Source organism: Marmota flaviventris, chromosome 1 (genome assembly GCF_047511675.1).
Source record: "Marmota flaviventris isolate mMarFla1 chromosome 1, mMarFla1.hap1, whole genome shotgun sequence".
Taxonomy (NCBI): Eukaryota; Metazoa; Chordata; class Mammalia; order Rodentia; family Sciuridae; genus Marmota; species Marmota flaviventris.
Genome location: NC_092498.1, coordinates 138,653,201 through 138,670,500, shown reverse-complemented (window position 1 = coordinate 138,670,500; position 17,300 = coordinate 138,653,201). Strand labels below are relative to the sequence as shown.

Genomic DNA, 17,300 nt, shown 5'->3' with positions numbered 1-17,300 from the left:
TGTTCAGCTAAGAAGCCAAACACATAAGGATTACATATTGTAAAGTTTTATTAATTTAGAATTTCTAAAGACAGCAAACTACAGTAACATGAGTTTTATTTATTTATGGGGGGGGGGTACGAGGGATTGAACTCTGGGGCACTGGGTCACTGAGACACATCCCCAGTCCTATTTTGTATTTTATTTAGAGACAGGGTCTCTCTGAGTTGCTTAGGGTCTCACTAAGTTGCTGAGGCTGGCTTTGAATTCACCATTCTCCTGTCTCAGCCTACAAAGCACACTAGTGATTGTCTGGGATGAGAAAGAGGAGCAAGGACTGACTACAGACAGGCAGAAGGAACTTCCTAGAAGTGAGGTGGAAATGTTCTAAACTGAATTCTGATATGGCTCAAGAACTCTCTAAATTTTCTAAGAAGGAATGAATACACTGTCATTGGAATTTTACAATATGCAAATTATATAGCTTTTCAAAATATTTTTTAAACCAAGGAAATGAATTTTCACTAAGTTCATCACATATTAGCAATTCACTATATACAATAGTAGGTAATATGTAAGAATCTGTAATCCAAAGATTCTCTTTCTGAGGTGTAGCTAAATGTCTTAGAAGGAGTGAAGTCATAGAGCTATGGGAATAATAACAAAGGTGGGATAACAGAGCCCTCAGATGTAAGAACTTGGTATTGGTCTAACATTTTAAGAGTAATAGGATAATGGGTCTGGGATTATGGGTCAGGGGTAGAGTGCTTCCTAGCATGTGTGAGGCACTGGGTTCAATTCTCAGCACCACATAAAAATAAACAAGTGAGGGCTGGGGATGTGGCTCAAGCGGTAACGCGCTTGCCTGGCATGCGCGAGGCGCTGGGTTCGATCCTCAGCACCACATAAAAATAAAAATAAAGATGTTGTGTCCACTGAAAACTAACTAAATAAATAAATAAACAAACAAATGAAATAAAAATATTGTGTCCATCTAAAAATATTAAAAAGAGTAATAGGATGAAATCTTAAAGCCCAATTAGTCCACTCTCTGGCAGGCAACAGAAGTTCAAGTGCAACAGTTAGAATCCAGGAAAAAAGCTTTGCCAGCTGAACTACACCGGTCTCAGTGCTCACTATTTGATGAGATTGCCTCCAAAAAGCAAAATAAATTCAAAACAATGCAACAGACCCAAAAGCTCTGATTTGATGTTCTGTTGGCTTGCTTCCCAAGGAGTACATCCTAGTCACCACTGGTTGTCAAACAAAATTGTGTTGGTTTGACAAGTCCAGATTAATAGGAAGACTGACAAATGGGGCAATAGTCAACAAGAAAACTACAACTACACTTCAATTTCTATGAGCTAATATTCATCGAGCTCTCCCTCTTAATTATTTCTATAAGCTCATTTAGGCATAACTGCCCATTTAATCCTCCAAATATTTCTGTGAGCTGGGGAGTGCTTTTATCTCCTTTCTATAGAAAAGAAACTAAGGGACAGAGAAGTGAAGTGACTGACATAAGGATATACAGCTAATAAGTGGCAAGACTGGGATTTTAACTCCTGATTCTAACCTGAGAAACTATTAACAACCATTAACATTGCCACCCCAATTATATAACTGTCCACTAAAACTATGACCCTTTTCTGCTCAAAACTCTCCCAAAGCTCCCCTCCTAATGGCCTGCAAGGCCCTAAATGTTCTGCTTCCCATTACTTTTCTCTAATATCACCTACACTGACCCACTGAATCCCAGTACCCTGCTCTTCCTACATCACACTGGCTGCTTCTACTTTAGGACCTTTGTACTTGCTATTCCTACTGCTTGTAATAGTCTTCCTTGAGACAATGGTGGCTTGCTCTCTCATTTCCTTCAGAGTATGAACAAGTATTACCTTCTCAGAAACACCTTTCCTGACCAGTCAAAATAGTACTACTCACCCTTTCTATATTTCTTAATTATAAATACCTGGCAACGTTTATTACCTAAATACACCATCTACAACATAAGCTCCAGGAGAGCAGGGACAGCTAAGAATCTGGCTCATACTACTTGTGCCTGCACCTGACACAAAAGCAAATACTTGTTGAATGTAAAAATCCACCATATATGTTGTGGTGCACAACCCAAATATATAACTTCAGGCAGCAAATCATAACAATAAAATCTGAACCAAAAGAAAAAAAAAATGAGTCTGCAGGCTTTTTTTCTTTGGGGGTACCAGAGATTGAACTCAGGGACACTTGGCCATTGAGCCACATCCCCAAGCCCTTTTTTTTTTTTTTTTAATTTTAGGTGGACACAATATCTTTATTTTTATGTGGTCCTAAGGATCGAACCCGTGCCTCACGCATGCCAGGTGAGCATGCTACCACTTGAGCCACATCCTGAGCCCTGGTTTTTTATTTAGAGATAGTGTCTCACTGAGTTGCTTAATGCCTTGCTTTTGCTGAGGCTGGCCTTAAACTTGAGATCCTTCTGCCTCAGCCTCCAGAGCCACTGGGATTACAGGCGTGCGCCACAGCGCCAGCTCAGAGCAGTCTTTTCGTACACATTTATTATTTAAAATTTGATCTTCCTTAATGTATGTGTTTCTAATTGATACCTCCTTTAAAATATTAAGTTTCTTTGGAATGATAGATGAATTCTATAAAAACATCTCAAGGCTGGGGTTGTGGCTCAGTGGTAAAGTGCTTGCCTCACATGTGTGAGGCACTGGGTTTGATTCTCAGCACCACATATACATAAATAAGATAAATGTCCATCAACAACAGTTGATGGAGCTGGACACAGAGTTAAACGTCTGTAAACCTAGCAGCTCAGGCAGGAGGATGGTGAATTCAAAACTAGCCTCAGTAACATAACAAAACCAGAAGCAACTTAGCAGACCTTGTCTCTTAAATAAAATATAAAAAAGGGCTGGGTATGTGGCTCATTGGTTAAGTGTCCCTGGGTTCAATCTTCAGTACCAAAAAAAAAGAGTTGTTGGTAACAGTAACTGTATAAAGTATCTTGAAGAGGGAAAAAAAAATCCCAAATCTAGGAAGAGATGCTTTTCCCTCAAGGGAAATGAAATTCTTCAATACACTGGGCTGGCTTAACATTGTAAAATAAGTAATACATCAAACGTTAAGCTTCAGTGTTCAGTTTACATAACTAATTTCCTGCTACAGTTGACAAGACAGATGACCGGCCTTTAGTGTGGAAAGTTTGCCTGCTAAAAGTGAAGGAAAAAAATAAAAAATAAAAAAGTAGGTTCAGAAAACTTTATCATTTTATTTGGGTCATTTTAGAACACACTCACAGTTATGTGCTTTTCTCTTGGATAACAGAGCACTATGACCTAAGACACACTAATAGCTCTTCCTAAATAATTTCAGTGCTCCCTAGGGAAGAAAAAAATAAGGGGAGGAGAAAGCACGGAAAAGAACAAACTATTCCCCCAAAGGGCAGGTTCTGTAGTAAGGCAAACCACTTTCTTCTGAAACTGCAGATTTCCAAGAGGCCGACTTCTGTCAACAGCATCAGGAGGGGTGGGTAAAAGGCAGCTCTCCAGCTGTTGTTGCAGCAGACCACTTGGAAGCAAATGCTGGAGCCATCTGGGAGGGATGGAAATGCAGGCCCTCCACGCCACTCAACTTCAGTCTAGCCGAGTGCAATCTCATTAACCAGGGAAACTGGAAGGAGTCGGGCATCCCGCCCTACACGCGTGCGCGCGCGCGCGCGCACACACACACACACACACACACTTAGACACACACAGGCACACACACACTTTGCCCCAGGGCTGTCAAACGTGCTCCAAGAAACCTCTCACTCCGAACTCTCTCCACCTTCTGAGGCTGGAGTCGAGAAAACCACAGTGAAGAAGCGAGGTGGCAGCCCCCGTTTACCTTGATGGCTTTCTCCATGTCGTTCTCTTCCGACATGGTTCGCAGGGCCCCCGCAGCCAAGAGCGGTGGAGGCTGCGCAGCTGCCGGGTCCCCTAGCAGCGGAGGGAGCAAAGGGCTGGGAGCTCGCGACCCTGGGCCTCGGGGAGTCGGGCAGCAGCCGCCAGTGGGGACCGGCGGGGATGAGGGGCCCGGCGCCGGTTCGGCTTCGGCGGGCGGCTCTAGGCCGGCGGCGGCAGCGGCGGAGGCGGCGGCCCCTGGAGACAAACCTTTGTGCTGGGCCCCGCGCGGTCGCCTCCCGGCCTCATCCCCGGCCGGGGAAGCGGGCTCCCGGGGCAGGGTGAGGCGAGGAAGGCCTCGGCCCGAGGCTCTGTGCAAGGGCTTCGCGGGGACGCGGCTTAGGCCCGGGCTCGCCAGGTCCTGAACAGGAGCCTGCGCCTCCGCCTCCGCCGCCGGCACCGACCCGAAGCCGAGGCCGCCGCCGCCGCCACTGCTCCCGCCGCCGCCTCAGCGCCACACATCGCCGGGACACCCGCGCCGGGCAGCCCCGCCGGCTGCCCGCCGGCGCTGTGCCCAGCAGGTGCTCCGGGTCGCCCCTCTGGCCGCCGGGCTCCGTGACCCCAGGACTCCACGCGCCCCTCGCAGCCGTCCGCTGGGGTTTCCGAGCCACCCCCGACCCGCGCGGGTGACATGCAGGCACTCGCCTGGCCTCCTCAAGACGCGCCGCTCACTAGACAGGTCCCGGGGCCTTCCGCTGCGCCGGCGCCGCGCTAATGACGCAGGAGGCGGCCCGACCGGACTGGGCCTGTGAAGGCTGTGGCTGGAAGGCAGTGTCTGCGAAAGTGTCGGGGCTATCCTTCCATCTCCTACTTCCAGAAACAACCTGTGCAAAGAGTGGCAGCTCATGACAAGGAGGGAACTGAGGCCTGGATGGGTCTCAGTTGATGCAAAGGAAGGAATTGTGCGTCCTATATAAGGGCAGCAATTGCTCCATTTACGGAACGTTAAGCTTCCTTCAATCTCTTTTCTCCCATTGCCTCCTTTTATCTTTTTGTGTTGTGAGGTAAGTCTGTTCTTATGCCCCATTTACAGATATGGTATCTGAGACCCAGGGCCGACTCTCCTGCGCACGGCGGAGAAGTGGTCGAGACAGAATTGGAACCTAGGTTTGTGGTCTTTATACCAGGAACCTGTCGAACGATCTTACAGGAGCTTTAGCTCATTACCTGTTGATTGTTCTTTATTTGCTCACTTTATTTACTGAGCACCACTGCGCCGGGCTTCCCAGGCCCTAGAGAAACGAGAACATGGCATGGCACCTGCGCATGGACCTTTCTGGAGAAGTAAGGAGACAATAAACGGAATAATACAGTGTGGTGTTAAGAAGAAAATGAAAAGGATGCCGAGGTAAGAACAACCGGTTGGGGGGACTACTGCTTATTATATGATCAGGCCAGGTCTCTCAGGAGGTAACATTGAAACCGATACCTCTGAGGAAAGGAGAAAGAGTTCGCCTTTGGAAATCCGTGAAAGAGATTTGGGGGCAGAAGGAACAGCAAATGCAAAAGTCTTTAAGTGGAAATAAGTTAAAGGTGTTTAAAGAGCAGCAAGTATGCTGATCACTGCTTGACCGGCATAGAAGCCAAGAGTGACACCAATTTTTTGCAAAAAGACTTTTTTGTGTATGGTCAACCAACAGGAGGCCAGGAGCTATAAGCTCCTATATCTTCCCAGCATTTTGGTACCTGGAATTTATAGAAAGGGAGAGGGGGCAAGCTATTTACTGATTGGATGAGGAGAGGGAGGAATTTGGGGGTTCTTTTGCTCAAGCTAAATAGTCAATATACTTCTTCATACGTGGCATGTTTGTTTTCAGGGGTAGTTCCACATTCCAGATGGGGGTTTTGACCAAATATGCTGCCTGGCTTCTTCTGTTTGTGTCCACTTTTTTGGAGGGGAGAAGAGGGTACCAGGGATTGAACCCAGGATTGCTTAACCACTGAACCAGATCCCCAGCCCTTTTTAAAGTTTTTTTAAATTTTGAAATGGTATTGCTAAGTTGCTGAGGCTGGCTTTGAACTTGCAATCATCCTGCCTCAGGCTCCTGTGTCAGTGGGGTTACAGAAGTGCCCCCCTGTATCTGTTTTTTGGTTGTTGTTGTTTTTTATACTGGGGATTGAACTCAAGGGTACTCGGCCATGAGCCACATCCCCAGCCCTATTTTGTATCTTATTTTATTTTATTTAGAGACAGGTTCGCTTTTGCTGAGGTGGGTTTTTAACTTCACCATCCTCCTGCCTCAGCCTCAGGATTATGGGCATGTTCCACCACACCCAGCTTGTGTCCATTCTTGAAAAGCCAGTTTCAAGGAGTCCTTGAGTGCATTCTGGAGGGTTTTCCTGAAAGACAGGCACTAGGTTATTTAAGGAATTCATGCCCAGATGTGTTCAGGCCTTAACTGGTTTTACAAGAACAACATTGTAGCTGGAGTAGAGCCAGTAAAAGGAGAGTGATGAAGGATGATGGTAAAGAGGTGGGCAGGGGCTGCTTTGCATTAGGATTTTATTTTGGATTTTATTCTAAATCACTGGAAAGTTTTAAACTAGAGATTAATGTGATCAGACTTATGTTTTAAAATATCTCTGAGCCATATAGAGAATAGAATTTTGGCAGTTAAGTTGGAAGCATAAAGAGCTATAGGCTGTTGGAATAATCCAAATGAGAGGTCTTTATGATGTTTGAAGAAGGTGGTGGCAGTTAAGTTGGAGAGAGAAGGTAGATTTAAGATATATTTTGGAGATAGTATTGACAGGATTTCCAGAAAAATTAGATGGAGAAGGTGAGGAAAAGAAATGAGTTAAGGGTAATTTCCATGTACTTGGCTTAATGATGGATGGATGGATGGATCATGAGGTTTCCTGAAAGACTTGATGGGGGTGAGGGTGAGCAATCCAGAGTTCTTTACTTTCTAGGTTAATTTGAAGTTCTTGTGAGTTATACCAGAGGATAAATCAAATAAGTAATTGAATATTGTGTGTAGAAGAGTTGTCCATCTAAATTATTGTTCTCTTTGTTGACCATCCACCTACACTGTATTCCTCAGCCCTCATGATAAGTGTAGACCTGTGCCTGTGTGCTTCCAATGAAAAGTGAATAGAAGAGGTGTGCACATGTTCCAGGCCTGGCTCATAACAACCTTCAACAGGTGCTCCTCTAGCCTCTTTCTCTGCCAGCTGGAAGCAAATAACCACCAGATTCTGGAAAAGACAAAACTCCTCAAGACTGAAGATTCCTGAGTGGAGAACCTATCTCGCCAACCTGCATGTCCACTCAGAACTGTTATTTTCAAAGGAAAAAAAAAACTAATAATAATAATCTTCTGTGGTGTTGAGGTTTTTATTTAATTCGACTCTTTTTGTTATAGCAGCTTTGCCTATCCTGCCTAATGTGAATAAGAACAGTGAACTTTAGGAGAAAATTTCTAAGTGACTTCAATTGACATTATTCATAACAGGAAATAGAAGGTGGCCTTGATTCACTCGCTCATTCCAGAAGGAATTTTCAGATTCCTGCCTGTGCCAGGCACTGTGCTACATAATTAATACATAAGGTGAATATAAACCCTCAAGCAGAGCTTAGTCTAGCTGCGCAGCTTACTGATTTATTTGCACCTGCTTTTCCTCTACTAGAAACTCCACTTTTCTCTGCCAAAACACACAGCCCAATTTCTACTTTCTTCAGCCTCATTCTGAATACTGATTTTTTTTCCAGACATACCTAGCCTTTACCTTTCTTTCCCAGTATAAATCAGATGTTTCTATTTTAATCTCATAACTTATTTCCTTGTGCTTATCACAATTTTTATTGATATATTTGTTTTTTAATGTTTAGTGACCTTCTCTTCCACTAGATTGTGAATAATATCAACAGGGAAAGAATCTTATCTGTCTTATTTGTCATATCTCCAACACCCAGCCCATTGCAGGTACTTAATATTTGTTTAAGTACTCAGTGAATGGAGAAGGCAGAGCCCAAAGGAAGGAGAGGTTTTCTTTCACTGAAGTTCATTCACTTTTTTCTTGTTAGGTGACTGGTAGGCAGCCAATACCCTCCCGTGATATTCATTTCCTGGTGTAATTTCCTCATCATGCATGTGGACTGGTTCTAGTGGCTTGCTTTTAGTGCTTAGGTATCATGTCCAAGATTAGTTTACAGGAAGACTATGGCTTCTATCTTTTGTCTTCGGTGTTTTCTTTCTTTCTTTCTTATTTGCTCTGAGGGAACCCAGCTCACCTATGCACTACAGTTTTGTTTTGTACTGGAGAGTGGACCCTGGGGTACTCTATCACTGAGCTACACCAATAGCCCTTTTTTATTTATTTTATGACAGGCTCTTGCTAAGTTGCTAAGGCTGGCTTCAAACTTGTGATCCTCTTGTGTCAGCCTCCTGGGTCTCTGAGATTACAGGTATGCACCATCTCACCCAATCTGTGAGCTGCATTAGTAGTTTCCTAAGGCTGCTATGACAAATTATCACAAAGTGGTGCCTTAAAACAGCACTGTTTTAGAAGCTAGAAGTCTAAAATTGAGGTGTTGACAGAGCCATGCTCCCTTTAAGGAAGACTTCTTCCCTCTGGTGACTCCAGGCAATCTTTGGCATTCTCTGGCTTGTTGCTGCAATCTCTGTCTCTCTCTCTACTTGGTATTCTTTGTTTTTCTCTCTATGTCTCTTTTTTTTTTTAAAGAGAGAGATGAGAGAGAGAGAGAGAGAATTTTTGATATTTATTTTTTAGTTTTTTCGGCAGACACAACATCTTTGTTTGTATGTGGTGCTGAGGATCGAACCCGGGCCGCACGCATGCCAGGCGAGCGCGCTACCGCTTGAGCCACATCCCCAGCCCCTCTATGTCTCTTTTTATAAGGATACCAGTCATTGGATTTAAGGCCCACCTTAGTTAAGTATGATGTCAAATTAATCACAGCTGGAAATACCCAGTTTACAAATAGAATCATATTCTGAGTTTCTGGGTAGACATGAATTTAGGGACAATATTTTCAGTCTACCAGTGTTGCCCTGTGGAAGGGCCCACCAGCTGCCAGAGAACCAGTGGCCTGCCCACTAGCCAGGTGAGTGAGCTTAGAAAGGACCCTGCCTCAGTTGAGCCTTTGGGGATTGTGGCCAAATGGGAGACCCTGAGCCAGAAGATCTAGCTAAGCCCTGCCCAGTTTCCCCCTCACCCACAGAAACAGATTAAAAATGGTCATTTCAGGGTTGGGGATATAGCTAAGTGGCAAGTGCTTGCTGGCACGTGCAAGGCCCAAGGTTCAATCCTCAGCAACAACAAAGTTGTTTTACAGTTTAAATTTGGGGGTAACTTGCCATGCAATATATAATTTGGTACCTAGAAATGGTAATATCATAACAACCCCCTGAAATATGGAAGTTTTGGAACCAGGTGGTAGACAGAGACTGGACAGGTTTTTGAGGACTATATTAGAGAAAACCTGAATTCTTTTGGACAAATCTGGTAAAAAATAAGGATACTGCCAGTAAGTAAGATGTTTTTGCAAACTGGAGGAAAAATCACTGTGTGGTTTCTTCTGCTTATAATAAAATGTGAAAAGATAATTTGTGAGGATCATTTCACAACAAAAAACTGGGACTTGATAGTTTTTGATCTTCAGCAAAGATCAAAATCAGCGTTGCACATAAAATGGGTCTCTCTTGCTTAGCTCAGGTTGCTGAAACAAAATACCATAGACTGGGTGGCTAACACAACAGACATTTATTATAGGTCTGGAGACTGGGAAGTTCAAGAACAAGGTCCCAATAGATTTGGTTCCTGGTGAGGACCCACTTCCTGGCTTGCAGATAGATAGCTACCTTCTCACTGTGTCCTCACAGAGACCTCTGCATTCTCTTACTTTCTTATAAGGGCTCTAATCCCATCACTGGGACCCACCCTCATGACTTCATATAAACCCAATTACCTATCAAGAGGTCCCACCCCTAAATATCATCACATTGGAGATTAGAGCTTCAACATGCATTTGGTGAAGGTTGGGGAGAGAGACACATTCATGTTACCATCTGGTCTGAAGCTAAAGTAGAAGATGCCACTGTATGATATTTTGTTAAGACATCAGAAAGATCAAAAGAGGTGCCTCAGAAAACTAGTCATGAAAAGTACCACTGAAGTATTCATGGTATGTCTCATAGATTTCAAATAATAAGGCCTCTTAATGTCACTGTCCCTCAAATCTCAGCAGGACTTCAAGTTAGAGAAGAACTTATTACAGGGAGGTTTGTGGATGTGCCTTTTGTATAATGCAATAAATCCCAAGAAGATTGCTGGGAATTCAGAATGTATTTGAAAATTATGTTTGGACTCTTGACTGAGGGATCGACAGTATAGATAAGTAGAAATTATAATTCTACTGTCAGGAAGCAAGCTAAGAACTAAACTGCAAATGTGGTTCCCCATCCCACCCATACTTCCTATACTGGGGACTGAACCAGGGGCATGCTACCACTGAGCTACACCCTCATCCCTTTTTCTTTTTTTTTTTTTTAATATTTTTTAGTTGTCAATAGACCTTTATTTTATTAATTTACATGAGGCTGAGAATCGAACCCACTGCCTCACACATGCTAGGCAAGCAAGCGCTCTACCACTGAGCCACAACCCCAGCCCCTCACCCTTTTTCTTTTTTGTCTTGAGACAGGTTCTTGCTGTGTTGCTCACTCTGGCCTCTGATTTGCTATCCTCTTGTCACAGCCTCTCAAGCAGCTAGGATCATAGGCATGTGCCACTGCACTAGGCCAAATGTGCTTTTTTAATGAAAAAAGTATCACTCAGAGAGTGGAGCCAGGAACTATTTTTCTTAGATCTTGAGAACTAATCATGGAACTTCCAACATTTGTCCAATTGGATTCCAGAATCACTATGGACCAGCGACTCCTTTGTACCTCTTTTTGAATAAGAATATCTGTAGCTGTTGCCTGTATCAGAGAAACAGAACCAGCTGGCTATTGGTGTAGCCTATAGATAGATCAATAGATAAGAACAGATTTATTATGGGGATTGGCTTGTGCAATTATTAAGGTAAGAATTCCTAAGACAATGCCGTCTGCACACTGGAGTACCAGAAAAGATGCTAGTCAAAGTCCCAGAGTCTGAAGGCCTGAGAACCAGGAGTGCCAATATCCAAGGGCAGGAGAAGATGGATGTCCCAGGTCAAGAAAGGAGCAAATTCACCCTTCCACTTTTTTGTTCTATCAGGGCCTTCAGTGGATTGGATGTTGCCCACCTTCATTGGTGAGGGTAATTTTTACCCAGAAATTACTCAGAAAACACTTTCACAGATACACCCAGAAATAATGTTTTACTAGCTGATCTCTTCTTCCCCAGTCAAGCTGACACAAGATTAACCATCATATCACCCCAGGCCTGTTGTATGTTGAATGTGTAGGGGGCAAATAATTTGTAATCTTATTTTCACAAGACAAATCTTAATTGTCCTGGTAAAAATGTATTTAAGGAACTGTACTCAATGAGGTTCCATCTAGACTTGAGTTGGTGTTGAAATTCTGGACTTCTAGCTGGTACTATGATAGGATGAAGCTTTTGAGGACCTTCAGAGGGTGAGAGTGTGCTTTGTCTGTGAAGAGGACACAGATCACTCACTCCAAAAGAACAGAGTGTAGGTGGCCTCTACAATGGCTCCTGGTGATTCTTTCTTCGTGCTTTTCATACTCTCCACCCCTTGAGCATGAACGGGAGCCAGTGAGTCACTGGTAAGACTGCAGTGTGATGGAATATCATTTCCAAAGTTAATCACTTCTAAATATTGTGGTTTCCCTTTTGGGCTCATTCTCTTGCTTAACTTCTCTCAGTGAAGGCAGCTGCCATGTGGTGAGCTGCCTCACAGAGGAGCCCAGGTGGTAAAGAGCTGATGTTTTTGGTCAGCGGCCTGTGAGGACCTGCCATCTGCCAAATAGCTATGTTCATGAGCTTGGAAGTGGATATTACCCCAGTAGGAGGAGTGGGAAACCCTGACCAACACCTTGATTATAGTTTCCTCAGAAGTCTTGAGCACCGAGCAAGGCAGCAATAGATGTCTGACCCACAGAAATTGAGATAACAAATATGGACTGCTTGGAGCTGCTGTTCATGGTCATTTGTTATACAGCAATAGATAGCTAATCTAGATGGTTTATAAATAAAGGAAAAGAGGCCTGCAGGAGAGACGTCACAGAGGCCTGAACTAAATGGCTGCTGCAGATAAGGAGTAAACAGATCAGAAGTCTGTTTGTAGGTGGAATCAGCAGGGGCTGGTGATGGCTTACTTGTGGAAAGAAGTGGGGAGACTATCCTGCACTATCCCAGGGCATAAGCAACTCGGCAGCAGTGGTGCATTTACTAAGGCTGAGCACACTAGAAAGAAGAAGGGTTAAAGGGTTGTCAGTAGGGGCACAGTGTCTTAAATGCAGCAGCAGATGGACAGATGGACGAAAGCAAGCAATCAGCCTGTCACTGACTATCATTCTCTCTGTGCAACTGTGCCCAAGCAGCACAAGTTTCACAAGAGTGATCCCGGTTATCAAAAGCCTTAGACTAGGGTAGCACCATTGATCCCTCTCGTTCTGGGGCTTCAACCTCTTGAAATGCAGAGCTACTCTCCAGCCTACAGGTGGCCATTGTGGATAATCCAGTTTCTGGTCATGTAAGCCAACCTAATAAGTTAAATTATTAAATTATACTTTCTGTTGATTCTATTCCTCTAGCGAACCCTGACTAATACATTCACTAAGCTACATTTTCAGTTTTTGTTTGTTTTTGAGACAGTGTCTTGCTAAGTTGCTGAGGCTGGTCTCGAACCTGTGTAACATTAAAGTGTTAGGTATGTGTGCTGAATTTGGCAGGTAAGATCTGAAATACAATAAAGATACACTTTTATACAATATAATAATATGGAAGCAACAGTAAAAGTGACTGGTGAGAGAGAAAGAGAAGGAAATAAGTCTCCAGATCAGGGGGAAATGCCCGGGCAGCTTTTCAGAGTCCCCACTGGGAAGTCTCCTACAGAGAGCAGATCAGTCCCCTGACAGGAAGGCTGAGACTCCAAAGTCTTACTCCCAGTGTGACTCCTTAAATATTAGAACACAGAAAGCTGTGTTCTAACAATCTTTATGACCTGGCGATCCCCTCAAGGACACTTCATCCCCTAAAGACTGTTGGATCACCAAAGGGAGAGCCTTGAGATAGTGAATGACTGAGTTCCCTGGAGAGAGCCAACCCACCTAGAAGGCAGCACTCTAGATGTTCCATCAAGGGTGAGTAGGCACAGGGTCAGGGAAGATCTTTAATATTTTCCTTAGCTCTTTAACTTGAGATTCTCCTGCCTCAGCCTCCCCAGTCACTGGGATGACAGATATGTGCCACCATACCTGCTATGTCATTTTTTTAATATGTTTTTTTTAGTTGTAGTTGGACACGATACCTTTATTTTATTTATTTATTGTTATGTGGTTCTGAGGATCAAACCCAGTGCCTTGTATGTGCTAGGCAAGTGCTCTACTGCTGAGACACAGCCCCAGCCCCTGTGTCATTGTTTTTTAAAAGTTAAGCACCATAGAAGCTAATAATGCAGAAAATGAAAATCTTCAAGTTCACTACTCAACAGACTTTGTTATTTCTTTTTGCAGAGCAATTTTGTTAACTCTTTACTACTCTTCTCTGAAACCAAGTTCACATTTACCTGCAGCTGTGATTCTGTAAAACTGCTGTGGTACTACAGAAATCCAAGCTTCCCTCCATGACAGCACTTAACACCCACCCGCATGGTAACTTTCACCTACCCATCTCATTTAACTTTATAACTGCCCTATAAGGAGGAGGATGTGATTATTTTCACCTCCATTTTACAGATGAGGGAACTAAAATTAAGAGAGGTTAACTAGCTGGGGCTGGTGATACACACCTGTAATTGCAGAGACTCAGGAGTTCACAAGTTCAAAGCAAGCCTCGGCAACTTAGTGAAGACCTATCTCAAAAAGAGGGCTGGGGATGTGGCTCGGCTGTTGAGCATCCCTTGGTTCAATCAATCTCCAGTACCAAAAAATAAAAATTATTAATTCTAGTTAACCTCTTTTTAACTAGACTTACTAGTTTTAATTAATTTTCAGTAATTCATCCAAAAACAATTGACTTCGCTTGTCTCTCAATGGACTAGATTGTTCAGCTGGTTAAGTAGCAGATCTAGCCACTGATCCTAGAACTGGGGACACACCCTCTTTCTCTTGCCACTATCCCATCTCCCTCCATGGCACCAGTGGCATCACTGAGGTTCAGGTTGCTTCTACTTGTGACTCTGCCTTCCTTGAAGGTCCTAGCACCAACTTAGTCCAAGAAAAATGCACTTGTCCTCAAGGTCTGGCAGCATCTCTTCTAGTGCAGCACCTACCAAATCTGAATGTGCAGGGGCTCTGGTTAACCACCTGGGGATCTGGTTAAAAATGGAGATCCAGAGTCACTGTGTTTGAGCTGAGACATTTCTAACAAGTCCCCAGGTGATGGTTATGCTGCTGGTCCATAAAAACCATACTTTGGCCAGCTGTCATCCTCTTAAGCTTGAAAACCCATTTTCTGCACCTCTGTATCCCAGGCCCACATTTCTTGAGGTTAGAATAGTGCAGTCCTTCAATAGTGTCCCAGCACAATATTTTAGCCATCCCTTTGAGTCACTGTAATGCACATCTAAGAATGCAGAGTTAGTCTCTAGCCTGAAAGGTTCACAGTCTAAGAAGCAACTGAACGATCAAATGCAGAATGAGTAGGCAGTAAGGAGAAGTTCATGCTAAGTATAAAAGTAGTTAACAGAAGGAAGTAATGAACTTGGGGCTAGGGAGAACACCTGGCATCCTAAAGGAAACCAGCTCTGCTATTCCAAAGACACATGCAGTCAGAGCCAGCACCAGTGATACATGGTGTCAGTAAGATTTGCTTAAAGACATGTATTTGCTTTGGGGAGGATCTAAAAAATCATGAGTTCTGTTTTAAGGTTAGCACTGGACAATATTAGCTGCCTAGTAAGGCCCACTTACGTCTGAGTTGCTGATTTGCTATGTTATGGTGTGTATGTGTGTGTGTGTGTGTGTGTGTGTGTTATAAAAATGGGATCCTAACCCAAGATAAATAAAAACATATGTCCACATGAAACTTTGTACATGACTGCTCATAGAGGCACTATTCATAATAGCCAAAGAGTGGAAGTAACAGATAAATGGATAAATACAATATGATCTATCCATACCATAGAATATTATTTAACCATAAAAAGAGTGAGACACAGATGCATGTTACAGCATGGATGAATTTTCAAGATATTATTCCAGGTGAAAAGAACTCAGTCTCATATTGGGGCTGGGGTTGTGGCTCAGTGGTGGAGCACTCACCTAGCATGTGTGACACGGCACTGGGTTTGATCCTCAGCACCACATAAAAAATAAATAAGAGTATTGTGTCCAACTACAACTAAAATAAATAAGTAAATAAATAAATAAGACCACATGTTGTATGGCTCCATTTATATGAAGATCCAAAATAGGCAAATCTTTACTAGAGTAGTGAGCTGAGGGTCAGGAGATAACAGCTAAGGGATACCAGTTTTCTCTTTGGGGTAAAGAAAGTGCTCTGAGATCTATTTTGACATGAGAAATGCACAACTCTGTAAATATACTAAAAACTCATTGAAACTATTTTAATAGGAGGAATTGGAGGGAGAGGGAAACCAAGGAAGAAAGAAAACAAGAGCTTCTATCCCTTTGTCTCTCAATGTTTAATGCACACACTGACTCCTGAAGACAATGCAGATTCTGACTCATTAGATGTGTGGAGCCTGAAGCCTGCCCCATGCTTCCCTTGGACCTGGATCACACCTGGAGGGTGATTGAGGATGCCTCCTGGTGCCTATCACCTAAAAGCTTCTACTTATAAGATTGGCCTTTCTTCATGTGAATGCCATGTGACCCCATCTCCTGGCTGAGCTGAGGCCTAGGAATGGACATCTGACTTAAGCTAGGTCATCAGTGATCTATCTCTCTCTCTCTCTCTTACCAGGGATTGAATTCAGGGACCTTAACCACTGAGCCACATCCCCAGCCCCTTTTTTTATATTTTATTTAGAGACGGGGTCTTACTGAGTTACTTAGCACCTCTCTGAGTTACTGAGGCTGGTTTTGAACTCACAATCCTCCTACCTCAACCTCCCAAGCCACTGAGATTACGGCATGCACCCCTGCACCCAGCACATCAGAGATATTTTAACACTGTTTTCAGCTGGATATGGTGGCATTCACCTGTAATCCCAGTGGCTTGGAGGGCTGAGGCAGGAGGATCACAAGTTAAAGTCAGTCTCAGCAACTTAGTGATGCCCTGCAACTTAGCAAAACCTGTTTCAAAATTAAAAAAAAAAAAAAAAAATTTAAAGGCCTGGGGATATGGCTCACGGATCAAATGCCCCTGGGTTCAATCCCTGCTTATCCAAAAAAAAAAAAAAAAAAATTAAACTCTCAGCTCATTAAACAAAAAAACCACAAAAACATTATTGTTGTCCTCATGACACCCCAGCACAGAAGATACAGTAGGAGTCAGATGGCCAAAGCCTAGGTGCCATCTGACAAGCAAACCTCATATCACCAGGTATCACAGCCATGCCTTCATTTTAGAGTACATTTACCTGTCCTCCCTCGTGTACCAGGTACTGTCTCGGGCTCTGGAGATACCCCCATAATTTAAAGTCCCTCCTTTAAAGAAGCTTACATTCTAAAAGAAGAGATAATAAATATGACCTTTCTACAGCATAAAGTAATACATGTCGTCAAGGAACGAGATGTGCTCGGAAGTCGCATAGACCAGAGTGAAGAGGCAGAGTGAAGGAGAGGCTGTCCTAGACCTGGGGATCGGGAAGGCCCTCCCTGAGGTGGCACTGAGCAAAGACTGGAGGGCAGGAGGGACTGTCCCCCAGGGCTCTGAGAGGTGCAGAAGCAGATGAGAGCCGACAGGGAGCGTCTTCTTAGAATGAACTGGCATCACACACAACTTTTCTCTTGAGACAAGTTATTTGCTTCCAACTAATAAGTAGTAATGACTGTAGAATACTAATAAAACTCCAGGACTCCCATCCTGTGTCCCCAGCATCCTCACTCCATCCTCACAACAAGGCCATGAGGTCGGCACTGTTATTTCTGAATTGTGTGGTGGGATTGAGGCCAGGCACTCTGGCTCTGGAGTCCCTACCCTGGCACAGACCACTGCCTGGAAGAATAAAACTCCCTTAGGCTTCCATTTGGAAGTGGGGGTTGGGCTGCGGCGCCTTGAGTCAGATCTAGGGGCTGCTGTGTGGGTGGGATTAAGGTCCCTAAC

At 43.8% G+C, this 17,300-nt stretch overlaps 1 protein-coding gene and 1 long non-coding RNA gene across 4 annotated transcripts in view; one reads left to right on the top strand and one right to left on the bottom strand.

Moving 5' to 3' along the window:
- Positions 1 to 4,070, bottom strand: part of Mapkapk5 (MAPK activated protein kinase 5) — a 33,508-nt gene extending 29,438 nt beyond the window's left edge. For all 3 annotated transcript variants that reach the window (XM_027949155.2, XM_027949156.3, XM_034636780.2), the window contains exon 1: positions 3,877 to 4,070. In XM_027949155.2, coding sequence (XP_027804956.1) covers positions 3,877 to 3,912 — 36 coding nt within the window. In that variant the 5' untranslated portion in view covers positions 3,913 to 4,070. The remainder of the gene's footprint in view (positions 1 to 3,876) is intronic.
- Positions 4,071 to 4,584: 514 nt separating this feature from the next.
- LOC114103438 (uncharacterized) lies at positions 4,585 to 9,502 on the top strand. The gene is made up of 2 exons (XR_003584673.2): positions 4,585 to 5,280; positions 6,977 to 9,502. It is a non-coding gene; the product is annotated as an uncharacterized lncRNA (long non-coding RNA).
- The last annotated feature ends 7,798 nt before the right edge of the window (positions 9,503 to 17,300 follow it).